Below are 17,359 nucleotides of genomic sequence, written 5' to 3' on the forward strand. Positions count from 1 at the left end.
ATCCATCGTTTTTTGAAAATAAATTTCAAAGAGAAAGAGAAAAAATGTTTTAAAATTTTTCAGAAAGTAAAAAATTTTTGCGCAGATTGTAATAAAATTTTATTAGTATAGATAAATTGTAAAAGTAAAATAAAATCAACAAACAATTTTTAAAAAATTTCATTTTGAAGTCATTTTATATTCGTATAAAAATGGCGCTACGGTAGTGAATGAAATTCAAAATGGCGTGCAATGTGCATTTCTTAGCGTGGTATTAGTGTATAGAATAGGCGTGTAGTCGAGTTTAAATCATTGAAATTTTATTATTATTTTATTAGACTCGTTATTTTATTTAATGCTACCGACAGTTTAAATAATGCACAATGTCAACCATGGATCAAGAAGAAGAATGTGTATCAAGCATGACTTTACTATCCATGGGTTTTTCGGATATTAATGAAATCAAAAGAGCTTTGAGAATTAGCAAAGGGGATATTAACGAAGCAGTAGCGATATTAACAAATGAAAGATCGCATGATGATGACATTGAAATGAAAGATAGCCAGATCCAAACATCATCTGACGAGGTGAGTATTGTGAATATAAAATGTAAACAAGCATGTAGGTGTAATAAAAATGCAAGGTATTTATTTATATATATTTTTAAATACAATAAATGACAAGCAATAAATATATATTTATATGGTAGATATATATATTATGTTTTCAATGCTTTCCAGATATAATTTTAACTTTTAAAATTAAAAAGGCTTTAGTTGAAAAGTTTAGGCTATATGAATAAATTATATTACAACTCTCAACGTCTAGCTATTGAAGCCATCATTATCCATACTCATGTAATGGTTAAAATTATATCTAGCATGGAAACTAAATTTAAAAAAAAATTGAGGAAGTAAAAGATTTTAGAATCTTTTAGATATGTAATTAAGAAATATAGAGTTTTATATAAGAAATAATTTGATTTCAATGAGATCTTACAGGTAAAGAAACAGTTTTATTTCGTATGAGATTATTTGATTTGTAGAAAAAGAAAACGAAGACAATTTGTTTTGTATATTGTTATATTTAGAATGTATAACTGTGGTGATCAATGTTTAAGGAAGAACAAAGAAAAACTTCCAATTGGCAAATTACCAATATTTTGCAAGCAATGAAAACGAGAATCAGCTGTGATAAATTATCATAAATTTGAAATGACTATATACTATATAAATAATACAAAATTGCTATTTGTCATAAATTCAAAGAACAATATAAAAAAATAATTTATTTCTTAATATTTTAATTGTATTTTTATGATGACAGTTTTGGGCGCAATTATTAAAAATCTTGCTTTTTGTGTAAAAACTTGGAACAGTTGAAATTAATTGACGATTCTTTGGAGGCAATTAAGCATCAGCAGTTATTTATGGTTATGTTATCAATATTAAATAGAACCTTTGTTATTAATATAAATATTATTGAGTCTTGAACAAATTGACATCAAATATATGAAATATATAATAGGAATCTTTAGTCACTTCCTCCATCAGAAATGCTAAATAGAAAAGTTTATATAGCCTTCTAAATCTAAGCTTGTTTGTTTGAATTGTTGAGGAATTTTATATTATAATAGTAACAATTACTCACAAATGTTGGATGAATTGTAACACATACAACTATTAACTTTCATTTTAAAGCCAGCAAGCTGTTTTTGATCTAATAATAATAATATTTAAGAGAAAATGAAGTGTAATAATGCAGTGGAAATCTATAAAAAGTTCAGACTGAATTCAGATATGAATTTATTTTGTGTATATTAGAATATAAAAAGGAACAATTTGTTTCTTTGGGAATAAGCACAAAATTGCTAAATAGAACTTATCACACAGGAACACAATTAGATGAATAAAATAAACTTTATATAGTGCAATGGAATGGATATGTATTTCAGGCTGTTTGCTTCAGTCCATATACATTTGTTAAAACTGAAATTATATTTACATTTCTGCTGAAGTTACAAAGGATTTAAAACAAGATAAAAAGGAATACAACTAGTAAAACTAAAACTTGCTAAAAATGTAGAAAAAGACATAAAACCTTAAAATGAATAAAACAACTAAAAACAATTTTTTTATTTATATCTACAGTTGAATTTCATTATTATTAAGCTTATAATTAATGAACTTTTCAGAATAACAAACATTTAGATTTTTTCTGATTTAACCTCCATAGGAATTCACAAAATTTTTCAGTGAATTGTATGAATATATTTTAAAAGAAACTCAGTTTAATGTTCTATTTCTGTCAGTCCATAGTAATAGAATTCCTGCAGTTTTCACTGTAAAGATTTTGTTACAACTTTTCTCTCTTCTTTGCTATTGTCTTCCAACTGTACCCAAGGGAGAACCAGGAAGTAGCAGGTGTACTAATCTCAACAACAGCCACAAGCCATTTATGCCTCTATTTGGAGATGTGAATTAAATTGATAACTTCAGAACTAAACTATTTTATTTACATGAAATAAGAAAAAAATATTAGTATATATACTAATATTTTTATATCTTATATTTGTATATATATTATATAATGGAAAAATATATAATTATATTTATAATATTAATTATATAATATTTATATAATTGCATTTATAATATAATTATATTAATGATATAAAAATATTAGTAATATATATATATATATATATATATATATGTAAAACATATAAAAATGAATATAAATTATTTATTGAGCAAATAATTAAATATAAAGTCTACATATGAAAAAACATGTTATATATATATAATAGTTACCTGATGTGACGGTATTTGTGGAATCGGTTAATGACATGGCTTAGCCTGTTCGGTTTCTATGGCTTAACCATAGAAATCGAACAGGCTAACAATACTGAGGTTCACTTCTTGGATCTAAACATCAAGATCGAAGGGTCGACTATCCACACCTCAGTCTACTGTAAACCATATGAGGCCTCCTTTTACATCCCGGTTGGGTCATGTGACCCATTCCAGTACAAGATTGCCGCATTCAACATGTTAACCAGGAGGGCGTTTTTTCATTTGTCCACGCCAGGAACTCTAGCCATTGGATTAGCACATATTAAACACCTAGCAATCATCCATGAGTACCATAAGCTAATCGGTAGGTTAATTAAACGTTACCACCTCTCCATACATGGGTCCACCATCTGCTCCAGTGATGACAACCCTCCGGAAGATGAAACACTGATCCCCATCACGTATAATCTGTACATTGCATTGTTATATAAGGAGATTGCCAACAAATGCTGCATTAAGATCACATACAGAAGATGTACTACCATCTTGGACATACTCCACAACAGGAAGGATTCCCGGGCATTTACTCGATACCTCTTAAGGACCACAGGTGTGACAGGAACTTTATTTACATCTGTACAACCAAACACTCCTTGGCAATCAGAATACGTGAGCACAATGCTGACATTCTACATGGGAGGAGCTCTATTGCTCTTACAGTTTACGTGGCCGATTCTGACATCGAACCAACCTTCAACGAAGCAAGGCTCATCATTACCTTTCCTCACCCTGAGCGCCTGAGGTGGTAGGAAGCTATCTCCATTTATAGATCTAGCCACACCACCATGTGCATAAATTATAAAGAAGAACTCAATTTGTCCGTCGCATGGCAGGCCCTCATCGACGCAGATCTTGAATCGCCATCTACCCGTGTTGATTGCGCATGTCCGATCCAATGATTTTACAAAAGACGTGGGTTCGATTCTATTTAAATATCCATGTTCTATTTTCTGCGTTCTGTTGCTTATCTTTTTTCATATCATCTGAAGAAGAACTATTAAGGTTCGAAAATATTTATGATATTTCTGTCATATCACCAACATCGGTAACAGGTTCAGGTACGTGTGGATTTCATCCTGGTGTTCTTTGAATGTTGAAGTTTACGTAGGTATATCTACGAACTTGGAACTTTAATCATTATTTACAAACAGTTAATCTCATTTGGTATTGTTTTTGTGTTATTTTCTTATTGATTTATGTTTAAAAGTTTGTATTTTGTTTTTTTTTGGCATTTTTTATAATTTTTATAATAATAATAATAATAATAATAATAATAAATGCCAAAATAAACTCAAAAAACTTAGAGAAAAAGATTTTACCATGAATAATATCTATATTATATATGTATAATGATTAATGGAATGACAGAGAACTGGAGAAAATTAAATGTGAGGCAAACCAATACATGTCTAGTGGTTTCATGAAAAATCTCAATGGCAAATGAATATATGCAACTTGTAAAGGATTTTTCATATTTAATGTTGCTCTTAGTAACTTTAGAAAAGGAAAAGCTGTTGGGCAAGCTTGTAATTACAATTTAAAATTGATAAATAATTCACAATGGCATATAACCTGCAGCCATTCTAAATTGACTTAAAACACAGTTAACCTGTAGGTTATTTTCAAGAAATTACAATAGTTAATTAAACTTAGACAGATGGTAAATTATATTGATATTTTTGAATTACAATAGATTGAGAGGCACTCTAAATGTGTGAGTTAAACAGATAAATGCTTTCCGTTTACTAATAATAATATAAGGCTTCATCTCATTGGCCGAGGCAATGGTAATGGTAGCCTGTTTCAATATATACATATATATATGCATAAACATACATACATTCTTATACTGTAAATAAAATGGTGAACTAAACTGCTAGGTTTTTATCTCGTCATTTGTATTAATTGCAAAAATATTACTGTAATAAATTTGTTATTTAAAACTGATATAATTGCATTTCATTTTTAAGTTTAGTAATTATTTTTAAATTTAAAATTTATCTAAAATTATTTAATTATTAAAGTTAGGAAGTGGCAATTCTGTGTACATTAAGAACAAATTCACTTGATCATCACTCTTCATAATTAATTGACATAAAAGTCTCTTGGTAAAATCTAGTAGTATGGTTTACTATTTGTTTTTAAATTGCTTTAAAACAATCTACATTAATCTAAATTTTAGAAAAATAATCCAAACCATCTAATTTTGTTGCTATAATTTTATTTATGAAAATGTAGTATTACTTTTGGTATTGTGCCAAGAGCACTAGAGTACCAATGAAACTTTTCATTTATAAGTCTCTATTGTATTTGACACGTTTTCTTTCACAAATCAAACTTTTGTCAACTTGAACAATTGTTTTTGCATCTTCTCTTAGCATAAACTAGTTTCTTCAAATTATAATGTCTAAAAATAAACCTTGATAACTGTTTCAAATTTGTTTATTCAATGAGTACTTTCAATCTTTCAATAAATCATGCTTGGTCAACAGTTAAAAAGATTCAGAAATATTGAAAAGTTACAAAAATAGATTATTTTATAATGGTCTATTTTTGTAAGTATTATGTAATGTTTAAAATTAGAACCTTATACATAGTTATGTATCATGTTCAAGTTTATTTTAACTGCATAGATTGAAAATGATCTATTGAAAGATCAAAAATACTTATCAAATAAATTTGTATTGGTTATCAGGGTTTGTTTTTAACCAGTTTATTTGCAAGTAGTTACAGTAGCAAACATAAAATGAAATTATGATAGTAATTTGAATTTCTGCATCAAAATAACAATGATTTTTATATAATAAAACAGTAATATCTCTTATTGCATAGCCTTTGCCAGTCTGTAACTATTGATTTCAAAAGTTTAATTGGTCATATGACATAGAGTTTTTAAAAAAATAACATGTTTCTTTAATAATTAAATACTCTTTACATCATGTTTTATTGTATTCAACACACACAACGCACGACCAATAACCGGTGTGAAAATTTCAAAATGGCAAACGTTTTCAATGCCCTGCTGGGCTCTTCCTCAGGCTTAATTTGTTTCTTCTGTTGGAACTGGATTCTTTAATTTAAAGGTTTTTTAAAATTGGAACATGCCCTGTTTTCAAAATTCCGAACATGGAAGGAATCCATGAGCTATTTCAAATATCTTTTCTACCAATGGGGATTCGATATGTGCACGTTATAATACTTAAAATTCTCTCTTAAATATAAATACAATATTAATTAAATTAAGATTTATCGTCCAATAAGAATTTCCATGCTGTAGAGAGAGATTCATTTAAACCTTTAAATTAAAGAATCCAGTTCCAACGGAAGAAACAAGTTAAGCCTGAGGAAGAGCCCAGGAGGGGCATTGAAAACGTTTGCCGTTTTGAAATTTTTACGCTGGTTATTGGTTGCACGTTGTGTGTGTTGAATTTATACCGCCCAGTGTGGTGAGAAAGTGCATTAAATTAATCAATCTTTATATTATTTTATTATATTGCTCATTCAGATAAATTGCATCTTTTCTTAATTTTGTATAAATACAAAAGTGCAAATAATCCTTCAATAAACCTTTTACCGGCGTGGGGTATGATTAAATTGTGTACGCTAACGTTTTTTGATCCCTCTCTGGGTCCATCTTTAAGCTACGTTCTTTGTAACAATCTGTTATAACGAAGACCAGCTGTTTTTGGAACGAAATTTGAACTAGCGAACTTCGAATCCAACAGTAATCACGAGCGATCATACCCCACACCAGTTAAAGGTTTTATTGAAGGATTATTTTTATATTTCTCTGGTGTGTGTCAGTTATTTATTTATATAAAAGCACTTTCGCCAATAATATTTTAAAAAAGTTTTTGTCATTAGATTTTTACTGGCAAAGAAATATTAACTTATTCTAAACATTGGCATTGAAACTACCATTGTATGAAAAATGACCTGCAAAAAAAGCAAGTTAGCATGGAGATTGAGAATACACAGGTAGACAGATATATTGTACCATCTAATATATCACTTATTTGATTTCATTTGATTTGATTGATCCTGACATGTGCAAAATAATGGACTACTGTATATTTAGAAACAATATATATTTCTTGAATTCTAAATGTGAATTTGTCCTGTCAAATTTTTTAATGTGACTACTGTATATCTTTATTTAATAGTGAATAAAGCCATATTACTTTGGGACTTACTAAAGTGGAACAACATAAATTCTTGAGTGTTCTAATAATGCTTTGAATTCTCTGTCTTGAACTAGCAATCTTTTTAATAGAATGCATAGTGTGAAACATCAGCAACAACCATTAGGACTATCCATACACAGTCTCCAATCCTGAGGAAGTGCTTATTAGACTCCAGCAAGTTGTGTACTCTGATAACATCTACTTCATGGTTTGTGATTTTGAGTCCTTGTTTCCATTTGTAGATAACTAATATACCGAGGTATATTATTTCTGTGAGATGGGTATAAAATGAGGACTTCACAAAAAAATTTACAGGAATTTAACACGTTTATTTATATATACACCAAGTATCAATTAACTTATATCTATATATTACAAAGGTTAATCATACGATTAATTAATTACAAGATTTTCGGTTCTTCCGACAATTAGAGAAAATTAACGCTCAAAAACTGAGTATGTAACCTCACGATAATTATACGATGTGTACCTCCGTCTTCCTGGCGCAGAACCGGTGACCCTTCTCGTTAACGATCCTTCCTTTGTCTTCCTAATATCGTATACGTCCAAACGTCCGAAGCGCCAGTTGAAGGAAAAAGGTACTTTCTCAGTTCGTACATTCCCTTTTATACCTCCCTCCATCCGGGGAATTTCTCTATCATGTGACACAGGGTAAGCCAATCGGCAGAGCGTAGCTGCATGACGTGATACATGGTGAAAACCCGACACAGTTAACGGAATACAAAAAATCACAAACAATACAGAAATCAAACACAATAGTCGCGTAGCACTACATATTCATTTGTATCAAACCATGTTTTTGTGAATTATGTGAAACATCTGTAACATTGAGGATTTCTCTAAACACTTTTTCTCCATCTTAGAAATGGTGATACAACAACTGGAACAAAATATCTTACCTCCCTTTATGGATTGCATTATTTTGTATGCTAGATATGTTGACGACATACTGATTATTTGGCATAGCCAAATGATCTAACGAGCTTCTTATGGAGTTTCAACAACAATGCATATGGCCTCTATCTGCAGACGAACAGCAAAATTACTTCCAAGTGCACTTCCTGGACCTACTAATTACAGTACAGCTAACAATGAAAGAATATTGTAAAGGCACCTACTGTTCATTCTTTATCCCTGCACAATCTCATGAACTTTTTTTTACAAGAAGGTTTCCTGTAGAACTCTAATTAGAAGAGCCTGTGAGCATTGTTATTATTCCTAATCACAAGATAGGGAAGACAAGCTACATTACATTGCAGCATTAGCCAAACAGCATGGCTATTTCAGCTAATTAGGGTGCTTATACTATAACAACAACCTAGATAACAGATACATCACAATGATGGTTATGTGGTCATTTCCTATAACAAGACCCTATCCAACAACTACAGAGAGATTGCACAGTCCACTAAACTTAAGATAGTGTATAGGAGAAGCCTACACTTTTCTCATTGATGAGGAATGATAGGATCCAACTGAGAATTGCTACTTGTCAGGTACTTTACAAAACCACAGGATAAACCATTCTTATGAATACAATGGTGCTACTGCTAGATGCCTGTTTATGAGGATCACGGAACATGAATTTAGTGTCAAGAAGGGATGGAACTGGTTACCTTTGTAAGTGATAAAGATGCTCAAGTTGAGTTTGACAGAGCACACCTTTTACACCACTCTTCTGAACTCATCCCATCTAAAGTATCTCAAATGAATTGATATCTAAGAAATGTACTGCTATCAATTATAAAGAGTTTTTTCTTAAGCTTGACAGGCACTCTATGAGCTCACATAGTTCTCCTTAATAATAATTTTTATTTTTGCAAATTATTACATGTTGTAAATAACTTATTCCCTATTTGCAGCTGCTGAACTGTGCATGCAAAAGTTTCTAATTACTGAAAATTTTGATTTATATTATGTTCTGTTTTTTAAAATGAGTGTTCCGTTTTGCATTTCATAAACAGAAGAATCTCATTTTAATTTTTGGTGATTCAAAAGAATAAATGATTTTTGGTGGCTCAGGCCACCAAAAATCATTTATTCTTTTGAAAATCCATTATATCGCAAACAAAAGATTTTTCGCACATCCAAGAAATAATATGTTTTGAAATATTTTTGTTTTTTAACTTCTATGTATAAGAAATACCAGTAGGACTACTTGAAATTATTTAGTTTCTTGAGATCTATATTCTTTATTCTATAGAAACATGTATGTTTGTAACATATGTGTATAATATGCTATACATGTGTATGACAAAGCTGACAGAAACTGTATATATTATAAGCACAAAAAAAAGCAAATTACATATGCTCTAGCACTTTGCTTGACTTTACAGTTTGTTAAAAAACACATCCATTTTGGTTTGTTTTGTTGTCAGTTTTCTGCCTAGTGAATACAACAATGGCTCGATATTAGCAATGCCATGTACAGTACATTACAGTCTGTTCAATTATACTGAAACTCATCAGAATGGTCTTCATAACTTGAAAATACTGAGGGCCTTGCTAAATTTCAGCACTACACTTGGACCAGCATCAGAGCATTCACTAGGTGGCTTCTCCTCAACCTTATCAGCCTGCTGACTCTCTTCATACAATTCTTCAATTGGACTGTGCATATTCCAGATGTAACAAGTGCATTGAACTCTATAAATTTCCAGAAACACCCAAATATTACTAAACATTGAAAAAATGCAGTTTAAAATTGATTGGGGTAGAAAAAAATCCATTATTCTAAGTAATTGATCTTCTAAAAGGAGATAAAGTTACATTGATTTGGCAGGACCTGGAAAAAATCTGTTTTTTTGAGAAATTCATTGTTCTGTGATCTGTTAAAACAAGATTCTACTAGATGTTACCTGAAGGTGACCGTTTGAAAACAGAAGAAAATGTTTGTTTTTATTAAATTTGTTGGTCTTTGTGTTTAATTTGAATGTTCTTTATTATGAAAATCAGGTTAATTAGTGGTACTCAATGGGATGAGGCAAAAAAACAAAGATAAAATTACATTGTAAAGTGGGTTCTCATGACTGTTCTAGATAAATGTATCATCATACTATAAATGAATGATAGATGCATTGAAAATATTTTAAAATTTATTAAAACACTAATAAAAACACTAGTTTTTGTAAATATTAATAATTTGTGTACTGTCTTTTATGAGAGCCAAAATTGGTGAAAATATTTTGTTTAATTTTTGTTTTTCGAAAAAAATTGAGACAAAATGAAAAAAAAAATGTTAAAGACAATTAAAACTGTTTCCCATGGACATACTTCCTTATTGAAGGTAACACATTGAATGTGTTACCCGGAACCAACGAGCGAATATTTGATTATTGGTCCCAAAATACTAAAAATCTTAAGTCACGGGAAAAACCCAGGAAGACCCCTAATAAAAAAGGAGGGGGTGATGACAATTCAATTCAATTATTTTATTAATGCATAAAAATGCATGTCCAGCAATGCTAGACATAGCTGAAAAGGGGGTGATGACAATCAATCAATCAATCAATCTTTTTATTGAGGTACTACGTACAGTACATACCATGGCCTCGCAGAAAGCATTACCAGGGAGGAAGTATACAAAATAAAATGATAATAATGTTTATAAATGAACAGTATTACATAAGTAAAAAGAAAAATAAGGTGTGTAAATAACAGAGGTGGGATACAATGTCATGAAAAATACATAAGCAAAGGAGGAAAATGAGATAAAATATATTACAATATAAACAAAAATTCACTAAACAATTGCAGATATAGTCAATACACAAAATATGAGCAGTAGTAAGGAATATGATACATAAACGCATAAGAAATAGTATACAAAAAAGAAAAATATAAAATTAAGAACAGAGATGGGTAATTAAATTGTTAACATAAATATGCCAAGTTAACAGTTGATAATTTGATGCGTAACATGAATGATTTGTCTAGTAAGTCTTTTAAAGCAAAGGAAGATTTCACGGTTAGTCCAGATGTCTTTTAGTTGGCATGGCCACCCTATGTTGTGCTCTTGAAGAAGCAGATGGCACCAATTGCTGGTGCTAAGTGCAAACCTGAAGAGGTAGCTTGCAAACTTACCATGATTGGTTTGGAGCTGAGAGGTGTAGTAATCTGGTGTGAACCAGTCCAAGCTGAGAAAGTGATTTAAGTCTGGAATAAAGCTGTAAGTTATGGATTGGTTGTTTTGATTCCAAGTTTCTTGCCAGAGGTTGACGGCATCCTCCCAAAGAAGACGTCTAAGGACATTATGACTGATCTTGCTGTAACAGATACCAATAGTGGAGTCAAGAGCAGCTGCCTTTGCTAAGGAGTCTGCTCTCTCATTACCCAGTGTCCCCTGATGGGATCTGATCTAAGATACACTAAAAGTGCAACTGGAGGAATTAATTTTGCTCCTGATCTCCTGTGCAATAGGGTGGAGCTCTAGACTGTGTATGGATTTGTAGGCAGACATGGAATTGGTGAAGATGTGAACTGCTGAATTATAAAAGTTATCATTGACCCACTCAATGGCCATCCAGATAGCAAGCAGTTCTGCCTGAAAGACGGTGCAGTTTGTTTGTTGAGGCGATACTTTTGATTGCAGATCTCAGTGTGTCCAGCATAGGTTACAAAGCTGCAACCAACATTACAGTTGATCTTTGAACCATCTGTGAATATGTCTAGGGAAGAAGTAGTATTGCTGTTAGAGATGTCATAAGTAGAATTTCCTGTGAAAGCAGCGTTGCAATATGGCGAGGGCCATTCAATGTCGCCATGAGTCAGAGTGACAGAGCCAATCTGAATATTCATACCCCATTTAATTTGTTGTATCTTTTGTTTTCATGCAATATCCAGATAAATTGGGAGTGTACGAGCAATCACCTGCAGGCTGAGATTACTGGCGGTGCGGCCCAACCCCAAGTGCCACAAGCATAAGCGACAATAGGGATGAAGATGCTATTGTAAATAGTGGAGAGGGCTTCTGAAGAAAGTCCCCAGTCTCTTTTGGCCACCTGATTGTAAGCTTGCATGATGAGGTCAGTGCGATCAGTAACATATTCAACATGCTTGTCCTATGAGAGACGGAAGTCCAGGATCACCCCCAGATACTTTATAGTTTTATCCACTTTAATGGTATTGCCATTCATTTTGATTGAAGGAGGTCGAAGGTATAGGTTGGCCTTGCCTAGAGAGTTGAAGACAATGGCTTTTGTCTTAAGAGAGTTGAATTGTAGCTTGTGATTGATACCCCAGTTGTGTATAAGTTGCAGTAACAAATTGCCTTTGCTCTCGAGCTCAGCCCTTGAGCGTCTGCCCAGGAGCATCATAGCATCATCTGCATATGCTGTGCAGGCTGCCTGTCCAAAGTTTTCTCTCAGAAAGGGATCAAATGTAATGTTCCAGAGCAGGAGCCCACAAATGGACCCCTGCAGACAGCTTTTAGTGATGTTCTTATGTACTTCGTGATGGCCATAATGGAGAAGTGCCGCTCTTTCTTTAAAATAGTCCAGTAGTAGTTTTAGTAGGTTTCTTGGGCAATTTATTTGACGGAGTTGTTGTGTCACTAGGGGCCACCACGTGCTGTCAAAAGCCTTAGAGATATCTAGGCTTACTCCTAGGACATATTTATAATTTTGCAGTAATCGGTTAATATTATTCACTGTGTATTCAATGGCATCTTTGGCCGACCTCTGGGGTCGGAAGCCAAATTGAGTCTCGCTCAGACATTTGGTGTGTTCAGTGAACCAAGTCAGCCTAGTGGTGATGAGCCTCTCGAGGACCTTTCCAAGTACTTGGGAGATTGGCCTGGTGTCATTGGACGAACCAGGCTTGGGAACTGGGACCACCCTTGCTTGTTTCCATGCTCGTGGGAAAATTGCATGTTGAAGACAGCTGTTGTATAGGTTTGTCAGATGAGTTGGGATTATATTCCAGAGATTAATAGCAATTTCAGGTGTTATATCATCAGGGCCTGGAGCTTTGCATTTCCCTAAGGCCTGGAAGGCCCTTTTTATCTCTCCATGGAGAATGGCGGTATGTCTTCGGTATCATTTAGTCTGTCCGCCTCCAAACGGATCTTATGCTGCCACTCCATGTCCAGCTCTGGGTTATCCTTGGGGCAAAAGATGTTTAGCTGAGATGACGTTGCCTGTAAGAGTGTAGTAGGGTTATCCCCAGCACCATGGTCACCATGGTCAGTCATAATTTTAGTCTTTCGCAACCTGTTACTACACATTTTTGTGATATAGCCCCATGGGTTGGAAGAAGTTCTTGAGCAAAACTCGCGTCAGCTGCGCAGCTTTTCAGCTTTGATCGCCTCTTTGTATTGTCTTTGGCTGTTGAGGTAGGCTTCTCTGTGTTGGCTTCTGATGACATTGTCTCTGCAACTTTGATATGTAGTCCTTAGTTTTCTGGTTGTGCGCCGTAAGTCACCAAGGGACACTCCTTCTGGTTGGAATTCTTTTTGGAATATATTTCTCACACGAATTTGTAATAATATGAATATTATGATCAACTTGCTTCTTGGCCTTGGTATGATTCTCTGAGTAGCATGAAATCAGATGTTCTTCAAGGTAGGCCTTTATTTCATCCCAGTTGGCATGGTTATGTGCAAATTTGGGTCGTATAGTATAACTTGAGACCCTGTCAACCCCAAAGCTGGGTAAATCGTAAGCGATGTAGGCATGGTCACTTAGGGTTTCATCTGGGAAGACCCTCCAATTAACGATATTTGTGTAGAGGCCAGAACTGCTGACAGTCAGATTAATCCATGACTCCCCATACTGTGAACTGTAGGTTGGGAGTGAGAAAGGGTTGTTGAGGATAATAAGTCATTCCGAGCAAAGAACTCCTCAAGAAGGCTGCCACTCCTGTCCAGGCAATTTCTGCCCCATGTAGGGGAGTGGGCATTAAAGTCACAGGGGGTGATGACAATCAAGATCAGTCGTCAGCAACCCTACCCTAACTGTGTTTATGTGATCTGAACTGCTGATTCCAGCCATCGCCAATCACTGCCTCACAGAAAAGATATCTCCCTCTAGATGCTATCCATCTAGACCAAATTGCTGAGATTCCCATCGACGGACATTGGTACGTCATAACATCATAGGACCAAGAAGTGTTTAAGGTAATTATTGCCTTGCGAGATATCTCCCTCTAGATGCTATCCATCTAGACCAAATTGCTGAGATTCCCATCGACGGACATTGGTACGTCATAACATCATAGGACCAAGAAGTGTTTAAGGTAATTATTGCCTTGCGAGTGAATGTGAGCTCTCTCTCTCAGTCAGGGTTATGATAAGCTTCCCCTTCCTTTTATAAGATATATCCATCTTTAGCAGTTGTGCTAAGCACCCTTTTTGGTCTGTAATGACAATACAAACCATGTAAATAATACCGATTAAAAAATGGGTATTTTTGTTAAATGCTATCTTGTGGAGTGTACTTCTTCTGGGTCTTCATTCGCCTCCATTCCGAGTCTGAAAGCCTGCGACATGATCGCTCATGCAAAAACTAATGTAACTGCCTTCAAAATTTCTGTGTCTGGAAGACACAGTGATGTCAGTCCTGACAAGGCATCAAAGAGGTGCCGACTGTGAGGTCACATCTTGGTTTTCTAGATTGGCAGCCTGTCTGAAATTTTTTGATTTATTGTTTGTCTTGCATTATCTGTATGATGGATGATTAAAATTGCAAAATTGTTTTGTATATTATTATTTTTATTTAATTATAATTATTAAATTTAATAAGAGATGTCATTTAATGTCTACCTCAAAGCCAAATTAGCATTTAATTATTAATAGTAACAGGAATATAGCCTGATCCAATCCGATAATCATTTGGTTTTAATATAACTGTTGGGCTTATGGATGGTTTATATTTGCATTGAAAATCTTTTAAAATTTATTAAAACACTAATTTTTGTAAATATGTTATTTATATAATAATTATTTAGTTTTACTCATAAAAAATTATAAAGTCTAAGAATTAGAAAAATAAACATAAATTATTTTGAAAGTTAAATTAATATTAAGCTATCCCCAGATTAAAACAAAGTTAAATAAAAACTTCAAAGTTTATTTGTTTTTTAATTATTTATATTAATATAAATAAAAAAATGTAACAAAAATTTCAAATTTAGAATATTTTCAATACTTGTAACAATAAAAATATGTGGAATTGGAAGACAAGTAGAAAATTAAATAGAAATTTGAAGTGCAAAATGAAATATCCCTGTGTATAGAATGACTCATCGTGTATAATTTTAGAACAAAGTAAATATATATCATTTTTAAAAATAATTTCTTTAGAAAAAAATGTAAAAATGATAATTATTCCATACGTATATTTTATAAAATTGGTAATTTATTAATTTGTGTAAATTGCAAGCAACAAAATTTTAAAAGAATGATAATTACAATGAACATTTAACATACAGTTTATTTTTAAACTGTTTCCTTATAAAGTAAAAGTTAATATATTACAGTACTAATTTTCTGTAAAATGAAAATATAATAAAAGTCATCACATTAGTATGTGTCATTATGACAAATGACTTAAATTATTTCAAAACATTCAGTTATGTCTATTTTATTACTTTTATGGCTGTTATGTATAACAGAGTGAAAGTGTGGCGATTGGTTAAAAAATGACCCCCCAGATTTTTACATTTTTGGACTCAGGATCTCGAAATGTCTAGAAATGCAAAAAAATTTGGGGGTTTTTTCTGTATATATGAGTGTTTGTGTATGTTAAATTATGAAAGTTGAAGGTCAAGTAGATGGGGAGGAGGATCGTGTGTTGTATCTTGTGTTTATAAAACTCATCTTTATCCTGGAAATTAAAAAGTTTGTTTTTAATAAAATGTCATAACAGATGGCACCACATGCAATTTTAACTCTTAGGAAAGTTAAGCAACTTCTTGCTGGATTTTATTATTGTGTGTGTAAAGATGAAAAAAATAATTAAACAGATGATGACAAATATCAATTTTGTTTACTGTCATTATAATAGAAATATAATATATTCAATAAAAAATTTATAAATTAGAGACATTTGAAGATAAAATTGATTCTTTATTTAATATTTCATTAGAAATGTCTGAAATAACAGTGTCTTAGGATACTTCAGATAATCAAAATATTAGGTAAAATGGAATATTTTGTGAATTATTAAATAAACTGGATTTGGATTTGTTAATCCATACAGTTTACTCTATTTTTAGTTTAGACCTACTTATTGATTGTGATTACTTTTAAATGATATAAGAAAATTTTTAAAATTTTATTTACAACTGTATATATTAAAACAAATATAAACCTACAACTAAAATTAAATTTTCTTGGTATTTTATTAAATTTTTTAATAATTAATAATTGTTTTTAATTTTTACATTTTTTTATTAAGTTTGTATTTTAGTGAGAAGTCATTAGAATGAATTTTTAAAACTTGACTCCATTTAATAATATAGTTTTGACATGTCAAATGTTGGAAATTTTTTCTAGATATATTATATCTATATCTATACACAGAAACTCTTAACCCAGCATTGATGCATATTTATTAATTACCATATTTTATGGCATATAAGTTGCATCTTCATTTCAACACAGAATAATCAGGAAAAAATGTTTAGTATGTTTAAGCCATTGCATGCCCTTGGCATTTGATGCCAATTTTTTTTACTGTATTCTAGTTCATAAAAAGTAAAATTAGAAATGCACACTTTTATTATCAGAGGAGTTTAAAGCAAGTCATTCACCATTAAAATATTCTACATAAGTATTCAATAGATGCAAAAAGCAATTTAGCTATAACACAAATCAAATAATAATAATTTTATGTTTAACTAAACAGGTTTTTTTTGTTTTGTTTGGTGTCACGACTTAGCGAATTTATAGACACTTGGCAAATTCATCTATTTAATCCATAATCTTTACAGAGACACATTTTGGGCTTTCGCCCCTCTTCAGTCTGTTACGTAATATACATATGTTGTATCTGGTGGGCATCTGTCTGGCACCTTCCGCGCTACGTCTTCCCACTTACTTTTCCCGCTAACTTGACTGTTTTCCCCGCATGTCTCACAGCGTGTAACTTCTCCCTCCCAGAATGCTACAGACAGCCATGCCTACAACTGTATAAATATACTTTTTAAGATATTCTATTTAATAGTTGTAACCAGCTTTTATGAATTTCTATGCTTAAGTTCTAGTTAATATTATTTTTAAAACAGGTTTTATTTCAGAGTTAAGATGCAGGACCTTTTTTTCCTTTTTTTGGACAAAAGTATCTTATATGCCTTAAATACAGTAATTTGTGTGCTACTAGA

At 32.1% G+C, this 17,359-nt stretch overlaps 1 protein-coding gene across 1 annotated transcript in view; it reads left to right on the forward strand.

The window, feature by feature from the left end:
• The first annotated feature begins 208 nt into the window (after positions 1 to 208).
• The window catches only part of LOC136969250 (ubiquitin carboxyl-terminal hydrolase 24-like), a 135,477-nt gene continuing 118,326 nt past the window's right edge, over positions 209 to 17,359 (forward strand). The window contains exon 1 of the mRNA XM_067263338.1: positions 209 to 566. Within this exon, the coding sequence (XP_067119439.1) occupies positions 363 to 566 (204 nt within the window). The 5' untranslated portion in view covers positions 209 to 362. The remainder of the gene's footprint in view (positions 567 to 17,359) is intronic.

Source organism: Centruroides vittatus, unplaced genomic scaffold, assembly GCF_030686945.1.
Source record: "Centruroides vittatus isolate TY-2023 unplaced genomic scaffold, ASM3068694v2 contig_1773, whole genome shotgun sequence".
Lineage (NCBI taxonomy): Eukaryota > Metazoa > Arthropoda > Arachnida > Scorpiones > Buthidae > Centruroides > Centruroides vittatus.